The 19,219-nt window shown below is 45.9% G+C and overlaps 1 protein-coding gene across 2 annotated transcripts in view; it reads left to right on the top strand.

The window, feature by feature from the left end:
* The first annotated feature begins 3,273 nt into the window (after nt 1-3,273).
* Nucleotides 3,274-19,219, top strand: part of CYB5A (cytochrome b5 type A) — a 28,494-nt gene continuing 12,548 nt past the window's right edge. Inside the window, exon 1 of one of the 2 annotated variants that reach the window (XR_013996369.1) lies at nt 3,274-3,611. Coding sequence is in view for 1 of the 2 variants with exons in the window: in XM_081097860.1 (XP_080953986.1) it covers nt 3,483-3,611 (129 nt within the window). In the remaining variant the exon portion in view is untranslated. The remainder of the gene's footprint in view (nt 3,612-19,219) is intronic. The other variant, XM_081097860.1, reaches the window with a different exon arrangement.

The following is a 19,219-nucleotide window of genomic DNA, read 5'->3' as shown; positions in this document are numbered from 1 at the left end:
CAGACAAATGTAATGCATACACAGAAATCTACACACTATCTCATAAATATAGATGCAAAAACTCAACATAGAATTCATCCTGTATAATAAAAGGCCAATATGCAAATCGACCAAACAGTGGAACGACCGATCGATATGATGTGCACTGATTACCAGGGTAGCAGAAGCTCAATGCAGGAGCTGCCCCCTGGTGGTCTGTGCACTCCCACAGGGGGAGCGCTGCTCAGCCAGAAGCCAGGCTCATGGCTGGAGAGTGCAGCGGTGGTGGTGAGAGCCTCTCCCATCTCTGTGGCAGCGCTAAGGATGTCCAACTGCTGGCTTAGGCCAAGCTGTCAGTTGGACATCCCCAGAGGACTCCTGGACTGCAAGAGGGCACAGACCGGGTTGAGGGACACCCCCCCACCCCCTTGAGTGCACAAATTTTGTGCACCAGGCCTCTAGTTAATAAATAAAATTATTATATAACATAGACAAGTGGGGTTTATTTCTGAGATGCAGGGTGGGTTCAGTATTTGAAAAGCAACGTATTCTATTATATAAAAAGTTTAAAAAACGCTTGAGATGCTTGGAAAAATGTTTTCTTCTTTTTTTATTATTATTAGTTAAGGTATTACAAATGTGTCCTCATCCCCCCCCCCCATTAACCCCCAACCCCCCCCTAGCCCCCCCGCCCCGCACACTCATGCTCCCATCCCCCGATTGTCCATGTCCATTGGTTTGGCTTATATACATGTATACAAGTCCTTCGGTTGATCTCTTCCCCTTACCCCTGCCCTCCCCTACTTTCCTTCTGGGGATTGATAGCCTGATCGCTGTTTCTTAGTCTTTGGGTCTGTCCCTTTTCATCAATCTATGTTATTCTCTATAATCCACAAATGAGATCATGTGGTATTTATCTTTCTCTGACTGGCTTATTTCACTTAGCATAATGCTCTCCAGTTCCATCCATGCTGTTGCAAAAGGCAAGAGTTCCTTTTTTTTTTTTTTTACCACAGCATAGTATTCCATTGTGTATATGTACCACAGTTTTCTAATCCACTCATCTGCTGATGGGCACTTAGGCTGTTTCCAAATCTTAGCTATGGTGAATTGTGCTGCTATGAACATAGGGGTGCATATATCCTTTCTGATTGGCGTTTCTGGTTTCTTGGGATATATTCCTAGAAGTGGTATCACAGGGTCAAATGGGAGTTCCATTTTTAGTTTTTTGAGGTAGCTCCATACTGTTCTCCACAGTGGCTGCACCAGTCTGCATTCCCACCAGCAGTGCAGAAGGGTTCCTTTTTCTCCACATCCTCTCCAACACTTGTTGTTTGTTGATTTGTTGATGATAGCCATTCTGACAGGTGTGAGATGATAACGCATTGTCGTTTTGATTTGCATCTCTCGTATAATTAGTTACTTTGAGCAGGTTTTCATATGTCTTTCGGCCTTCTGTATGTCCTCTTTCGAAAAGTGTCTATCTAGGTCCGTTGCCCATTTTTTTATTGGATTGTTTACTTCCTTTTGTTAAGTTTCATGAGATCCCTGTAAATGTTGGAAATTAAACCCTTATCGGTGGTATCATTGGCAAATATGTTCTCCCATGTAGTGGGTCTTCTTGTTGTTTTGTTGATGGTTTCCTTTGCTGTGCAAAAGCTTTTTATTTTGATGTAGTCCCATTTGTTTATTTTCTCTTTAGTTTCCATTGCCCTAGGAGCATTATCAGAGAAGAAATTCCTTCGGCATATGTTTTCGATTTCGCTGCCTGTGGATTCCTCTAGTATTTTTATGGTTTCCTGTCTTACGTTTAAGTCTTTTATCCATTTTGAGTTTATTTTTGTGTATGGTGTGAGTTGGTGGTCTAGTTTCATCTTTTTGCATGTATCTGTCCAATTTTCCCAACACCATTTATTGAAGAGACTGTCTTGACTCCATTGTATGCTCTTGCCTCCTTTGTCGAATATTAATTGGGCATAGTGGTTTGGGTCGATTTCTGGGCTCTCTATTCTATTCCATGGATCTATAGGTCTGTTCTTGTGCCAGTACCAAGCTGTTTTAAGAACAGTAGCTTTGTAATACAGTTTGATATCTGGTATTGAGATCTCACCTACTTTGTTCTTTCTAAAAATGTTTTCTTCTTGATGGCCTGCATTCCTATAGCGGACATAGGGGCGGGGGAAAGTGGGGACTGACATTCATCCAGGACCTAAAAATGGAAGAACTGTGCTCAGCCCCAGGGAAGATGACCTACACGTGCACCCTGTTGTGTAAGTTCTTTTGGAATTAACTACCATTTCTGAAAAGGGCCTTAGTAAATATCAGATGACTTTTTAATATGATGGCATTTTTCCGCTATTTTTTTTCTCAATCATTTGTAAATCTTCATATGTACCTCCCATAAGGCTGCTGGAAGGTATTCTTCCAACTTTATTCAAGGTGCTATCCATCATTTAGGACTCACCTGAGCCATATACTATTGAGACAAGACAAAGAGCCAATACCAGAACTCACCTAGCCAGTGGTCAACAACGGACAAGTACTTGTCTTAGAGGATACAAAAATAATCAGAACGTTTTAATATTAATATATATATATTTAATCGATTTCAGAGAGAGTAAAGGAGAAACATTGATTGGCTGCCTCCTGCACGCCCCCTACTGGGGATAGAGCCCAACCCCGGGCATGTGCCCTGACCAGGAATGGAACCGTGATCCCACAGGTCGAGGCTCAACCATTGAGCCACCTGGCAGGGCCAGAATGTCCTAGCTTTTTATGAACAGTTCCCCTGGGTTTGTTTTTCCTGTGAGAACTGGGCAATTTGAGGGCGGGGTGAGGGAAGGGGTTGGTCCAGCGAAATTAGAGTGAGTTTGTTCTGGGCAGTAGCCTTGTCCCACCCAGACTAAGTGACCGCGCGGTGTGTTTTAACGTCCACGAGGCTGAGGCTCGTTTATCTCACGGAACGCTAACAGGTTACCCGAGGCTCGCCGGGGAGAGACTGTTAGAAATTAACGCGCCGGTCTGGCTGATCTAACGTGATTGGGAAATAGCGGCGATTTTGACGTGCGGTCGCTGGCCCCTGTGGACCACCCCGCCGGGTCCGCCCTTCCCACGCACGTGTACCTCCCTGTCACTCGAGTCACCTCCCCCCCCCCCCCCCCCCCCCCGGGCCCCCAGCTTCCCTCTCCTCCTTCTGCGCAGGCGCAAGGAAAGCTCCGCATCACCCCACCCTTCGCGCAATAGGGCAACTTCAGCCAATCAACACCCGCTTTGGGCGGGTTGCGCTGGGTGGAGGGTGTCAGTCGAGGGTGGCCCGTTGAGAGACACGGATTCTGGCCAATCATCGGAGGCCGTCAGCAAGCCGCCCTCGGGGAGGTGCCGCTTGCCCGCCCCCGGCGCCCTCCGGGACCCGGGGGGAATGTCCCGGCACTGGCTCCGAGAAGCGCTTTGCTCCGCCCGGCGTGGCTGCTGTCTGCTGGCCCTGAAGCTCGCGGTGTTCCGAAATGGCCGAGCCGTCGGACCAGGCCGTCAAGTACTACACCCTGGAGGAGATCCAGAAGCACAACCACAGCAAGAGCACCTGGCTGATCCTGCACCACAAGGTGTATGATGTGACCAAATTTTTGGAGGAGGTGAGTTGGTGAAACGCGCCGCGGACCGGGGTTTGGAGGTTCCCTGCTGGGACCTGTGGTTCTCAGCGCGGCCGGGTTGCGGTACGAGGCTGTGCGTGTGCTCCTGAGCCTGCCCACCCAGTTCTGCACACTTGGGAGAGGTCTCCGCGCCTGCACGTCTCTGTGTGCACACCTGTCTCTGCACACACAGGGTCAGCCGCCGCTTCTGCGCCCTCTGAGTTTGCGTGCCGGTGTGTGTACTCCTGGGAGCGCCCACTTGGGTGCGACCGGAGGCGCCTGGGCCCGCGCTGTGGCGGGGGGGAGCCGTGGCGGGGCAGGCGTTGCCTTGGGAGCCCATGCGCGGGCGTGTAGGACCGCGGCACCACCCAGCACTTACTGGGAAACAAAGTCGCGGCTGGATCGGCTTCCCTGGCAGAGGGCGCAGCTACGCGGGAGGATGTTGAAAGATCCCCCTTTTCCCCTGAGTTTGCATAAACGGGATCTTCATATGGAACGGGGTCGTCCACTTCTGGTATTCCCCGAGGGGATTCCTAAAAGGAGCAGGTTGGATGCCCCCGCCCGTGAGCTGTGGGGTTTCCTCCAGAGGGGACTCTGAGGTCAGAGTGTGTGGACCGCACCCACACTCACCCGGTGATTGTGAACGCGCCTGATGAGGACTTTGCAACAAGGTACAGAGCTGGACTCCTGGGACTGCGTTTGGGTGTGTGGCTGGCTTTGAAGAAGGAAGGAAGAGGGACAGAGCAGTAAAAACGCTGCCAGTTGGACTTGATCCTAAAGCAACTTGGGACATTGTAAAACAACTTTTCTTAATGTAAAGGAAAACATCCTTTTGTTAAGATTCTTTGTATTAAATTATCATTTTTGCAATAAATTCTTAGGGGCTTTTCTTTGCTACCGTTGGAGGTGTTTTATCACTGTGGGGGAGTCTGAGTCATAAATCTTAACATTTAACTTCCTTCATCCCCCCAGACAATAAAAGAGAATGTTTAGTGATGGGGATTCTTTACATAGTTTGAGGGGATAACTGAGATGGAGGCCTGGGCTTAGCTGGATTACAATTTGCATCAAGGGACTTGTTTTGCAGAGAATTTTAAAAAACTGTTTTAAAAAAGATTGGAGTTGATGCTTATCAGTAAGCTATTTCACCATGAACTTGTCAATTGGTGGAGTGCCAGAAGATAAAATAGTGTCCTATTTTAGTTAGGAGTGGTTTTTGTTGGATTCACATCTGATTTTTCCTGCCCCTTATGCTGACCTACAGAGTTTATTTGCCATTACAGTTTCTTGAACTAAACACTCTGAGCATAGCATCCGGCGTAATTGACACTAAATGTCTACTTGGAACTGTTTCTCCTCTCCCTATGGTATAAGTAATTCTGTAGTTTTAAGATCCAGTGTGTGCTTTCTTTATTCGTGTCTATTAAAAAGGATAGATCTATAAAAGATTAGTAGGCTGTTTTATATTATGAAGCATCTATCATTTCTTTCTTTTTTTTTTTGTGGGTTCTGACCTACACATTGTGTTGTACAGGAGGCCTCCCTCACCTTCCCCCACCAGATGTCAGTAGCACCCCTCCCCCACTTGTGCCAACCAAAAATGTTCCCAGTTTTTGACAAGTGTCCCCTTGGGGAGAAAGATCATTCCTAGTTTGGAAGGAGTTCCTGCTCTAAAATGTGTTTTGCATAACTTTAAGGGTATATTTCTCAGAAGGAGATAATAAGAGGAGATTATTAAACTTTACTATAAACCATTTACTGTTAACATTTCATTGTTTTGAGGCAGGAAGGGGGAATTATACAATGTTTTTTTGAGTAAAACTGGAATAGCTCCCAAGTAAAATTTGAGGAAATGAGTTATCACTAATATTTGGTAATGAGTACTTATAGTGAGATAACAAGAAACTGCTGTTTCTAGTGATTTAAATAAACCCCAGTTTACAGCAGTCGCTATACACTGTACTTTTCTCGATTGGTACTTGGTACTGTGCTCTCTGTAGTAGCGTCCCTGAGACTTGAGTTTGGGTCCCACTGTTCTCTTCGGGACCTTCCTTCTGATCAGTCGATGTGGTATTTGCTGAGTGAGCTCTTTTCGCCTCCATGTCTGTCAGGACACCGGAGCCCCAGAGGAAGCAGGAAGACAGAAAACAATGTTGTGGACAGGAACGGTGACATAGCTGTCTTTAGCCATCGGGAGTATCCCTGGGAACCTCACACGTGGGCTCTAGTAAATAGGGCCTTAAGTCAGTGGACCGGAGTGGAAAGGGCCTGATCGGCTCAGAGCCGGGCTGGGTTTAGGTAGAAGAGGGAGGCGACTGATACTTTGGAAGTAGACCTACTAGAAGGAGTGCAGCATGCAGAGGGGAGGATGCCCGCTAGCCTGTTCTAGCTGGAATCCCCAGCAATAGCTTTCCCAGGACATCCAATTCCACTTTTTGGGAAATGTCTTCCATTTGCCATCGTTGCTCTTTGTTGTCACTCTCTGTGACATCTCTGCTTAAGGCAGGGTCCTAGCCTTTGGCTTCCCACCCCAGCAGGACCATCCTAGGATCCCTGCCCCTGGCTTCCTGCATCTTAAACACACACCTTCTCCTTCACAGGACTGCAGGATGCTCTGACAGGGGTTCTTCCTTCTTCCTCAGTCCTCCTGTTCCATTATTTTATGAGGCCACGGCTGAGTATCTCATCCCTACTTTTGAAACAAAGAAGCCCAGAAGATGTCTTCCCCAATTCCCCTTCCCCTTTCTTCTATCATTTAAAAGCTCCAGAAATTCATGAAGATTTTGCATCCTAACTAAAGAATATTCTGTTTTCACTAATTTACCTAAATAGGGAAGGTTTGTTGGGGGAGGGGAGGCTTCCTACCTCTAAAGTGAACTTTCAACTATGGGCAAGATCTCCTTATCCTATGAATTCACCCATCCTTATGGACAACATGGTTTCCGTGGCATCATTCAGAATACCATAGATTATATGCATGTCTATGTTCATGTTGAGAAATGCATAGTTGATGGGTGGAAGAGGACCCTGGTCTGCTGCCTATACTCTCTGTGCCTCAGATGCCTTATATAAAGTAAACTGGGAAGATGATAATAGTGCCAACTTCATGGGGTGATTATAAGAATTAAACAAAATAATGCTGGTAAACGCATAACACGGTCACAGGCACAAGATCTGTGCAGTAAATGCAGACTGCTACATCAGCCGGGTCAGGGTGGGGTATGGGCTTTCTTTCTGTCGCATCAGATGTAGCTGAGTGCTAATATGAGATTTTAAGTAAAGGTGTATATCTGGCAGGTGCTATTGAAACAGGAGAGTGTTATTAAAAAATTATATTCACCCAGTTAAGAACGTAGGTGAAGTTTCTTAATTGCACAACAGGCTCTGTCCCCTGAAACAATGGCCTTAGAAGCTGTTTTCATGTTCGCAAGGACAGTAGACACCTGAGAGGGCTTAATGTTAGTGGTCAGCTAAGTAGCAGCAGGTGTTGAGTTACTATCTGATACCAACCTGCAAGATTATGAACTTAGCTGCCTAAGTATTTTGAAGTAGTTTTTTTTTTCTTTCAATCCTGAATTCTAGTTTTTGAATTTATACTGATGAAGTTGGGTCTGGTCATATGATTATATTATTAGTAGGGTTGATGAGTATAGAACATTGAAGGGAAGTTATTGAAATGAAAATGTAGGCACGTGCGGCCAGGAAAAAAGGGTGGTTTACTTTTCTCTTTCTGTGATTTGTTCGGCAGCATTGACTCAGCTTTTCAAAGAGCTGTGAAGGGAGAGAAGGCGTCGCATAATCGATGACAGCCAGTAGGTGTTTAATTTGTGAAATAGGCATCTTCCTGAAAAATGTTATGAGCACAATGCTGTTGTATCCAGTTGCCCCTCCTTTACATGATGCAGATGGAAATGGTTTCTCTACCAGTGGTCGGCAAACTGCGGCTCGGCAAACCATGGCTTGCAAGCCACATGCGGCTCTTTGGCCCCTTGAGTGTGGCTCTTCTACAAAATACCGGCTCTTCCACAAAATGCCGACTTCTGCACATGGGCCACGAAGTTTCAATTGCACTGTACGTGCGCGCCCGCATGTGGTATTTTGTGGAAGAGCCACACTAAAGGGGCCACAGAGCCGCATGTGGCTCGCGATCCGCGGTTTGCCGACCACGGCTCTAGACCATTTCTGGGGACCCTGGGGTTATGATGCTTTTGATCTGTGTCTAGGCCAGTGATGACGAACCTATGACACGCGTGTCAGAGGTGACACGCGAATTCATTATTTTGGTTGATTTTTCTTTGTTAAATGGCATTTAAGTATATAAAATAAATATCAAAAATATAAGTCTTTGTTTTACTATGGTTGCAAATATCAAAAAATTTCTATATGTGACACAGCACCAGAGTTAAGTAGGGTTTTTCAAAATGCTGACACCCCGAGCTCAAAAGGTTCGCCATCACTGGTCTAGGCTGATCCTTAGCATCATCTGCCTCATAAGGCTGCTGGCTCCAGACTCTCTTTTGCTTTCATCATCTTAGGCAGTATCTTTATAGCAGCTTTTGTGGTAAGGACTTACTTTTTGTTACTGTCCATTGAACATGGCTGCCTACTTTGCAGAGACCAGTGGTTCTGAGCCTGGGGGACCTCAGTGCTCCTGGAATCCGGAAAGAGACTGTGGATGTCCGAAACTCAGTGTCCTTAATTTTGAAAAACCATTTATCTTTACCCTTGATAGGGCTGTGGTATATAGGGCTAAAATCCTAAATGCCTTTGCTTTTCTCAAGGAAGTTTGATAATATTCTAAATCTTATACTACTACAAAGCTGCGGTTGCAAATTATTTAACCTATGTAGTTTGGTAAATAAAAGTAGAAATTATGAAATCCATAGGAGGAGAATATAAAGAGACTCTGGTGTGTAAGTGGCTCAGGCATCATGGGTGAACAATGGCAGACTCAGTCTCACAGGCCACCCGGTAATGTAAACCTGTGTAGATTCTACATAATTTCTTTTTCTTTTGGTAACTTTTTGCTACTTTTGAGAAGAGGTTTTTAATTTTTTTTTTAGTTGCTTTTTTATTGTTTCAAAGCAAACACTCGAGATTGATAACTTTTGTTTTTATGTATCTTTAAGGTAGATGGAAATTCTAAATTGAAGGGAGCACAGACTGTGCAGGCCATTGTGGGAAACTCAAGGAGTAAATAATGCTCATTTCTCCTTAATGCAGCTATCTGTTATTCTAAAACTTCTCCAAACCACAAAACATAACCAATAAGTACCTTTTAAATTTTTTAAATTTAATTTATTGGGGTGACATCAGTTAATAAAATTTACAGGTTTCAGGTATGCAATTCTATAATACATCATCTGTATATTGTAGTATGTTCACCACCCCAAGTCAAGTCTCCTTCCATCACCATTTATCCCCCCTAGATCTTCTGCTACCTCCCTCTACCTCCCCTTTCCCTGTGATAAAATCACGTACTATTTATTGTCTGTGTCTGTGAGTTGTTTTTTGGTGCTTGTTTGTTTTTGCTTCATCCCTTCCCCTTTCCACTTAATCCCTCAACCCCCTCCCCTCTGACAGCTATCCATCTGTTCTCTGTATCTAATGGAGTCTGAACAGCCTCTGTCCCACGAGGCAGTTGTGGGAAAGTATTGGATGGGGGGTGCAGAAAACTGGATCTAAATCTTAGATCTATTGCTGAGGTGATTGGAGCAAGTCAGATAAATTCTCTAAATCATTTTCTTCTAAAGTTGGGAGCATTCTGCCACCTGAATCTACCTCAGACTTGTGAACCCTGGCAGGAATAATATATGTGAAAACACTTGGGAAAGTTTGGAAATCTTTTACCAAGTGTACCAGTTAATAATGCAGATTTTGTAATCAAAGAAAACACGATAATTTCAAGGGAACATCAAAAGTGCTTTATTCAAAGTAATGTCCATTGCTAGCTACACATTTCCCCCATCTTTCAGGGAATTTGTGGATACCGTCCCAATAGAACTTTTCTTGTTTTGAGTCAAACCATTCAGATACCAAATTTTCCACTTCTTCGTATGTTTTGAAGTGCTGCTTAGAAAATGCGTGTGCCATCGATCGGAACAAGTGGTAATCTGAAGGAGCAAGGTCTGGTGAATATAGCGGGTGGGTTAATACTTCCCAGGCAAGATCTTTTAACATGTCTTTTACTGGTTTTGAAGTGTGTGATGGTGCGTTATCATGAAGCAAAATTACTTTACCATGTCTTCTGGTCCATTCTGGTCATTTTACAATCAAAGCGTGGTTCAAATTGATTATTTGTTGTCAGTAGCGATCAGTATTAATGGTTCACCTGGTTTTAGGAGCTCATAATACACCACACCTTCCTGATCCCACCAAACGCAGAGCATTGTCTTCTTTCCGAAGCGATTTGGCCTTGCAGTCGACGTTGATGGTTGGCCTGGATCAATCCATGATTTTGTGCATTTGGGATTCTCAAAATAAATCCACTTTTCATCGACAGTCACAATTTGATGCAAAAAAGACTCTTTCGTGCCGTTGAAGCAACATTTTACTGATGACTTTTTGGTTTTCCATTTGTCTTTCGTTCAGTTGATGTGGCACCCATTTTCCTTTCTTTAAAATCTTTCCCATTGCTTGTAAACGAATGGTAATTGTTTGCCGAGCATTTAATCTTTCTGCAAGTTGTGTTTGAGTTTGACACGCATCTTAATCCAATAATGCGTGTAATTGTTGGTCTTCAAACTTTTTCGGTTGACCTGGACGTTCTTTGTCTTTCACATTGAAATCATCACTTTTAAAGCGTTTAAACCAGCGCTCACAAGTATCTTGAGATGGAGCATGTTCACCATAAGCTTCCCGAAGTATACGATAACTTTCAGCAGCACTTTTCTTCAAAATAAAGTAATGAATTAAAATTTCCCACAAATGCTCTTTTTTGGGGGCATGAAATTTGACATTTTTAAGCGTAAAAATATCTATGATGTTAACAACTCCAGAAAATTTGACATAGGAAGTTTTGAAGCTTGTTGTCAACACAACAAAATAACATACATATCAAATCACATATATATCAACATATGTGTAACTCCTTCTATTGAAAGAAATCTGCATTATTAACCGGTACACCTATAAGTTAAAGTTTACTTATAAATTAAGTGTTATAATTATATCCCACGTCGGTCACACCAGTGACCACAAGGCCCACAAGGTAGCCAGGTCTGTCCTCCCAGGTTCAGTTCTCTGTAATACCTGTAACACCTGAGAGGCTTGGTTGATTTCCCACCTCCTCTCCTGAATTATTTGGGTGTGTATTTTTTGTCAGAAGGGGAGATGCATGGAAACATTTTTTTCAGCCCCTTTAACATGTAAATTCTCTTAAAAGTGCAACTACAGCGAATAATGCCTTACTAAGCTAACATGAGCCACAGCTGTCAGCAGCAGTCCGTGTCCAAGTGCTCAGGACAGTGGCCAGAGGTAGCAGACTCAAGGGGGGATTTAAACAGCAGTGGCTCAGAGGTGTTCTCCAATCTTAGTGTGTGCTTTCCCCCGCTATTACCTTTGAACTTGTTTTCTTGGAAACATCCCATTAAGTGTATTTATTAACTGGCTCCCTGTGTCTTTTATCAAGTTCCACATGGGACGGGAAAGTGAGCTGAAGACGTGCGTGGGAGACGTCAGTTCAAGGCCAGCTCAGTAGAATTTGGCCTGTGCAGCCTTGTGGTAAGTGACCTTTGGTTAGTGAGCGCTGACGTCTCAGGGATGATGGCACAAAGTCACGTTCTTCCACCCCCAGAATTAGGTCTCTGGACGGCATGTCCAGAACAATGACATTGAACCAGCATTGATGGTGGGGAGGGAAGTGGGCGGCGTTTACCTCCCCTAGGTCCCGTCAGCGGTTTTCTGTGTGTGGCGGTTTTCTCGCAGGGCGGGCAACCTCTGTCTCTTCTGCAGCAATGGCCTGGATGTGCCTGTTTCTACCTGTGTCTTTCCACGCCTGCTGTTTTCTCAGTGGCAGAGCTGAACAAAAACGGGCCAGGACACAAAATATATCCAGCCTACTCCTCCGCCTCCCACATTCTGCAGAAAGTATTAATAACTGTCATTCACACTCCCTCCCTAGTAGAAATCCCCGGTGGGCTAATACTACTTGTGATAGCAGTGGACACTCACTGAGCATTGATGGCCATTCCGTGTGTGCTAGATGGTGTGCCAAAACGCACAAAACTCCCTGTGCATTTGCACTGTTAATTCTGAAAACAGGCCTCTCAGGTGGGTAGTGGTGGTGCTGGTGCCCTTTTTAGGTAAGAAAAATGTGGCTTAGGAGCCTCCGTTAATTGCTCAAATGACACAGTGGGTGAGGATTGAAAGCCAGGACGTGGGACTCCCCAGCCCGAGTTCCTCTGCTGACTGTGACACGGGCATGAGACCGCAGGCATTTTTGAGGACCACTAGCAAAACTGTCAAAGAAAAAAGCCACCCTACCTGTACATCGTTGCCATCATTTGCTTTGAGATTTTTCTCCCCGTATCCAGAGTTCTCTGTAGGAACCAGGAAGAAAGCAAAGGGAAGTTGTGAATGGAAAGATCTGAACATAAAGAGAATCCTTGGAAGGTAAAGAGGGGGCCAGTAGTGCCTTTCTTCCCACCTGCTGTCATTTCCCATGTTGCCTTCTAGAAGGTGAAGGAAAGAGCTGTGGCAGCTCTTCACAGGGGGGTCTAGAAGGAAAGAAAGACCTGGGGGTCTTCAAGGCCTCCGGAGGTTCCTAACACAGGGTACCTGGGTGGTGCTGAGAGTCAGTGTTGTGCTGTTTAAGAAAGAGCTTGTTTGCATGTGTGCTGGGCGTGTGTGAGCAGGGCCCATGCTTTCAGGAGGCCTGTTACATCACTGGCTCGCACAGGCCGCTCTGAGTGGAAGTCTGATGAGGCTCCTGCTCTGGTGAAGTCCGCCCGTCTGTGGGCTCAGCTAGTGCTGGCCCACCCCTGCCCACTCCCTGGCTGGTTGTGGGTCCTTGTCCTCTGTGGGTCTCTCCCTCTCCCCCCTTGTCTGCCAGTGCCCCCATTCCATCTCAGTGTCGCCTCCGGGCCCTGCAGGAAGTCTGTCCTCTGAGCTTCCTCACGCTGCCCCCTGTCTTCGAGTCCCTGCCGTACACGTCAAGGATTCTCTCCCGTGTCAGAGCACGTGTCCTGACAGAGCCTTCAGGATCCCACTGCTTCCATCGCTCAAGTCTTCATGATGAGTGACATGTTATTATGACATTAAAGAATGTAACTTCTGGAAGGAAATCAAAACAGCTTTATCTGGTGGAAACAACTTATCATTTCCCTGCTTAGCTCCTTCCCTCTGCCTGGTGTACATTCCCTTGGTCACCACCCCCTTCAGGCCACAGCTCGGTGTCGCTTCCCAGAAAGGGGGATTTTCTGTTACATCATCGTCCGATTTCATTTCTCTGCTAGCACTCGAGGCGATGTCTGCATGTTTCTTGTTTGCTCTACCGGACAGCAGCCGCGCACGTCCTCCTTCACTGCCCTGTGTCCTGACACATAGTAGCTGCTCAGTAACACCCCTTCAGCGGGGAGGGGACAGGCCAGCGGAGGAACACAAAGCACCCTGTCCTCTGCTTCCATCTTATTTCCCTTTTCCTCCCTGTTCCCCACACAACTGGCACATACTTGTGTTATGATGATGTGACCTTTTCTAAAAATAACCAAGAATTTTGCTTCTCTTTTTCAAGGAGAGAGAATTGTAATAGCGTTCTGCAGAACTGCCAGCTCTCCAGCTCACAGCTGCATTATCTCTCTGTCCTCATCCTAATGGCCTCTAAAGATGACCCCCGGTAGAAAATGTCATTGTCCTTATGATACCTGTTTCTGTTGACTCTCGTCATTTGGTGCTGTGCCTCAGGAGAATCAGGCCAGTTGATTTAATCCATAGAAAGCACTTGAAGAGGAAGGTGGGTGGGGTGGGAAGAAGGAGGTGGTGCCGGATGTAGCCTTCAGCATTTTGGATCAGGAACTGTAGCAGGTCTGTACAGGTTTTTTGTGGCAATATCAGGTGGGGGTAGGGACAAAAGGGAACTCGATATTACTGAAATGGCTATTATATGCCAGGCATTCTACTAATTATATCCTTTACCCTTCTGTGCAGTTTAGGAGGAGGGAGATAGTTGATGCTGGGGAAATGGACACTCAGAAAGATCAGTACCTTCCTGGGTCCGTGTGAAGACATGGCAGAGCTGCACCTTGAGCTCCTGGTCCTGTCCCTCCCAGCCTGTGCTTTTTCCATAGCACGGGGCTGCCTGGACACAGAAGCTGTGCCTACTGGAGAACAATCCATTACTTCTTCTAGAGCAGTGGTTCTCAACCTTCCTAATGCCGCGATCCCTTTAATACAGTTCCTCATGTTGTGGTGACCCCCAATTTCATTGTTACAAATTGAACATAATTAAAGCATAGTGATTAATCACAAAAACAGTATGTAATTACATGTTTTTTATGGTGTTCGGCGACCCCTGTGAAAGGGGTCTCAACCAAAGGGGTCGCGACCCACAGATTGAGAACCGCTGGTCTAGAGCATGACACGGAAACCGGAGGAGTGTAGGAAGGTGGGAGCCCATGAGGGGTCAGGCAGGCGTCACAGAGGGGAAGGTGCTTGCCGTGAGGTTGGGCCAATATGTGACTAACGAGAGGTTTCATGTAACTTTAGATAAGTGATATGGGAAAGTGTGATTTATAAAGTAGTTGGGAGGTGATATGTGCTTAATTCTCCTTTCTAATTGCCTCCCCCTAATCCAGTAACAAAGAGTGAAAAAAAAACAACTAACAAATAGTTGTCGACTGAAAAATAATACCGACTAGGTGTTTTGTCATCAAGAAGGGTTTATTTGGGGAAAAGGAAGGGGTGCAGCCCAGAGCACACAGACAAGGCAGCTGAGTGCACACTCTGGCCTGTGTGCCAGGCGGGAGAAGGAGGTTAAGGGAAAGGAAGTTAGGACCACAGAGCTTTACTATAAATATTGTTCTGCCTGTAGGGTTCTTGTGATTGGTGGAGTATGAGACCTTCTTAAGCCCAGCTCCTCCCACAAACCCTCCACACTCATTGTGTTTGCTTCAAGTTCCAGTTGGACTTCATCGTGCATTGTTATCCCTGTGAAGTGGGTTACGCACAGCACCTGCAGTTCTCCAGGGTGCCACTGTGTTACCGCCTCTGGGTCTTTGCAATGTCCTTTCCTTTGTTAAAACGTCCCCACGCACTCACCTGGTGAACATCTCCTGAACCTTTCCCACCTCAGCCTCTCCCTGACGCCCTCTCAGCCTCCTGCTCCAGGGCGAGTGGATCCCTTCACCTGCTGTGCTGGCTCCTGTACCTGGGGCTGCTGTGTGTAGCTGCTACTTGTCTGCCTGCCTGTCTCTCCCCTGGACTGTAACCTCTAAGGCCAGGGCCGTGGCTTCCCCATCAAGGTAACAACCTAGCTGGCCAGGGGACTTTGCAGATGTTTCCAGCTGGGCGAATGCACAGATGGGCCTTGTAAGTTTCATCCCATAATCTTCAAAGTGAGACAGGGAGCTGATGCTCCCCAGCCTGGTCCTGAGCTTTGAGGATTCAGCATGAGAGGCATGCACAGCCCCAGGCAGTGCCATCCAGAGGTGCCCCTCCATGGAGTCCATGTGGGGGGGCCGTGTGCAAGTCTGGAGAACCCAGCCAGCTTTGAGGCCCTTCATTCTTTGCCTCCTCGGAAAAACAGCATCTAGAAATGATAGAAAACATTTGGTTAGGCAACTTATTTTGTTCCTAATCTTTTTAAATCGTTCACTTTCCACACTCCCTTGAGTTGTTCTCATCTTTGGCTTCATTACTGCAGATAATCTCTGTGCACACATTATTCTGCTTAGTCATTGTTTACCACACCTATTTTGGCAGGGCTAAGTGTTTGGATTGAAAGGTACTCCAGAGTTGGTGGACTTTGGGTCTGTATAACAGTACAGCTAAGTGGAAAGGTTTTTATTGTCATTTGTTTTTGCTTAGTTTAAGCGAGCTCTGGGGGTGGGGGGGGGTGGATTTAGAGCACATGGTGACACTGAGTGGACATCTGCACACCCTTCTGAGTTTTTCGGAGACAACCTGGTAGCCAGGTAGTTCCCTGAACTAGGGGGGAGAGAGAGAGAGAGAGAGAGAGAGAGAGAGAGAGAGAGACCTTTGAATCTTAGTGGTTAAGGCTCAGGAAGGCAGGACAAAGTTTCTTGGGGTCTAGAAGAAGGGAGACAGATTTCCCTCTAAATTTCCAAAAGGGAAATGTACGAAGAAACTTTGTTTTTCTAAGGCATCCTATTAAAGTCACTTTGTTCAGAAGCATAAAAATAGTCATTTAATATGCATGTTCCAAAAAGAGGGAGAGGCCGAATGAGGCCAGAAACTGGGCCTGGGCCTGTTTCCTTCATGAACTGTCAGCGTGACATTGGGCTTATTTGCTCTGGGTCCCGCTTTCTCCATCTGTGACTTTAAAATGTTGAGTCTCTGAGGTTCTTTTAAACTCTCAACTTCTGTGATTTTGACCTTCGGCCTCCCTCAGGCCTGCCCTTTTGAGCAAGATCTCCAGCTGAGTGTCATGCTTTTGTTGCTGGCCCACAGAGGAGGTGGAGGTGGTTGAACTTTGTAAGGCTGCAGTCTGTGCCTGGGGGAGGGGGTGGGGTGGAGAGGCCCTGTGCTGCCCCCACTGGCCAGATGCCTGTCTGCACTTGGAGACTGGCTGTTCCAACAGTGATCCTGTGATGTTTGTTTGAGTCACGCTGCTGTTCAAGAACTCATTATTGTCCACCCTTTCCCACAAGCACTCACGGCCCTCCCTCATTTGGTTCATTCTAACCATCCCGCTGTGTTAGCCAGGGTCCTCCAGAGAAACAGAAGACAGGACACACAGACGATCCATAGAGTGTAAGGGATTTATTATGAAGAAGGTCGAGAAGTCCCAGGTTGTGCCATCTGCAAGCTGGAGACCCGGGAGAGCTGGTGGGCCACTCAGTTCAAGTCTGTAGGCTGAGAGCCAGGGGAGCCAATGGGGCAAAACCCAGTTCAAGGGCAGAAGAAGGTGAGATGGCATGTCCCAGCCCTAACGATAAGGCAGGAAAAGAGGGACAGATTCTCCCTTCCTCCACCTTGCCTTTTGTTCTATTCAAGCTCTCCTGGATTTGAGGAAGCCCACCTAAAGCGGAAGTCACCTCGTTTACTAAGTCCTCCAATGCAAATGCTATTCTTATCTGGAAATAACCTCCCAGACACACCTGGAAATAACAGTCTGAGCATCCCCTGGACCAGGGGTCTTCAAACTACAGCCTGCGGGCCACATGCAAATACAAATATTGTATTTGTTCCCGTTTTGTTTTTTTACTTCAAAATAAGATACGTGCAGTGTGCATGGGAATTTGTTCATAGTTTTTTTTTAAACTATAGTCCGTCCCTCCAACGGTCTGAGGGACAGTGTACTGGCCCCCTGTTTAAAAAGGTTGAGGACCCCTGCCCTGGACAGTCAAGTTGGATCACAAAATGAGCCCCGGCACAGCCTCACGTATTTTGCTTTATTCAGACGTACCTCTTCACTCACCCAGCTCACGAGCACATTTCGGCCCTTCAGCCTCATCCCTGCTCCGATTCCTCTTGAGGTTTCTCATCTATATTTACTCTGTTCATCCAGATTCTAACCTAAAGGGCCCCGACTATTTTTAAAGATATCTATGAAGATAACCCAATTATTAAATATTGGATATGTTAAGATGGTCCCTTAATATTTCTCCAGTTGTTTAATGTATGTGAAGACAATAGTCCTAATTTGTCTTTTTAAGTTTCTTAACACTTGCATCTTTTATGTGCTTCAGGACTTTAGTGTCTGGCACATGGTATTTCTTGACAAATGATGAATGTAGTAATTAGAATTAAGCTCAGAAGAACCACAAGCAACTGTGCTTAAACAAGATAGAAGTTTGTTCACCTGCCGTGAAGAACAAGCTTTCCAGGTGTGGTGTGCCGGCTGTGCTCCGTCAAGTCCTCAGGGCCACACTTCTAAACCACTTCCTGACCATTTCTAGGGTCTGGCTCTCATCCCAAGTTCAGAGGCAGCCTCTGCACTCCAGACAGCAGAATGAAGAAAGGGGTGAAGAGAAATGGTGTAAAGGGGGCACGCCACTCTAGAAGGGAAGGCTTCTAGAAGGTTCTCCTGACACTTACACCTACGTTCCATTAACTGGGATTTAATCACATGGTATACCCAGTTGCAGGGGAGTCTGGGGAAAAAAAATCTCTGTTCTACTAGTAAGTAGCTATTTCTCAGCTAGAAGTTTAACCGTTTGGGGAGGGAGAAGCTGACGGAGCGAAGAGCAGCTTTGCCCCTGCTGGTGTGGTTTTGCACATGGGTACCCCCTGGACTATGTAGATGTTAAAGCTCTTTGTGAGAAATTCAGGAGGACTTTTATTTGCCTGCAGAAATTCACCACTGTAGATTTTTGAGTAGGCACATGAAGTGGTCAGAATGGTATTTGAGGATGAATATTCTAGCAGATGTAGAGGTGGTTAAGAACCATGAGGGTCGGCCCTTACTGGTTCGGCTCAGTGGACAGAGCTCTGGCTTGCGGACTGAAGGGTCCCAGGTTTGATTCCAGCCAAGGGCATGTACCTGGGTTGCGGGCACATTCCCAGTAGGTGGTGTGCAGGAGGCAGCTGATAGATGTTTCTCTCTCATCGATGTTTCTAACTCTCTATTCCTCTCGCTTCTTCTTCGTAAAAAAAAAAAAAAAAAAAAAAAAAAAGAACCATGAGGGTTGGAGAGAGAGGAAGACCTGTCCCATCCATGGCTGGAGCTGTGAACTTGATGGGTAGTTCCTCCGCCCCCCCCCCCCCCCAGCTCTATTTACAAGCATGCAATGCTTTCTTGCCATGTAAACAAGATCTTCCAACCCATGGCTTTGAAATTTTATTACTTGTTTTTTTTTGTTTTTTTCAAAGCCACTAAAATGTAGGGATTCTAGGAGTTAAGGTCAAAGACTAAGTAAAAATAGTATTTTGTATCAAGCCTAAGACTATCTCACTTATGAAACTGTTGGGGCAGAAAAATACCTCCTTCCAACTCAAGGTCCTTCTGACTGCTCTGATAATCAAATTCACATGAGACTTTAGCAGAAAGAAGGCAAATTCAAGTTTAATAACATGTATACCTTCTGTATATATGATAAGAAACCCAGGAGCAGTAACTCACCAAAATGATGGAAGCCAGCACCTTAAATAACACATTCACCTAAAGATAGAGAAGGTGTTGGAGGTGGAGAGTCAGTTATGGGAGGTGACAAGGAAGAGCACAGTAGACAAGGGTAAGATTGTTATGTAGATGTAAGACCTGCCTTCTGCACTGACAGTGAACAGCAGGCCTGGTACTGTGAGGGAGATACCCTTACAGATGGAGGCTTCCCATAAAAATGTAAAAATCGTTTCACAGCTGTAACTTCTACTTGCTTTTCAGAGCTTCTCCCACATCTGCTGTTGCTTACAATTAACCAGTGTAAAATGATCAATATCCCAAAGAGGCATATTTTGGGGTGGAAAACTTTGCTCACCTCTTTTGTATTAAA

Source organism: Myotis nattereri (assembly GCF_964212035.1).
Source record: "Myotis nattereri genome assembly, chromosome: 8".
NCBI classification, from domain to species: domain Eukaryota; kingdom Metazoa; phylum Chordata; class Mammalia; order Chiroptera; family Vespertilionidae; genus Myotis; species Myotis nattereri.
Note: the sequence above shows the minus strand (reverse complement) of the source record. Positions and strands in the feature narration are given on the sequence as shown.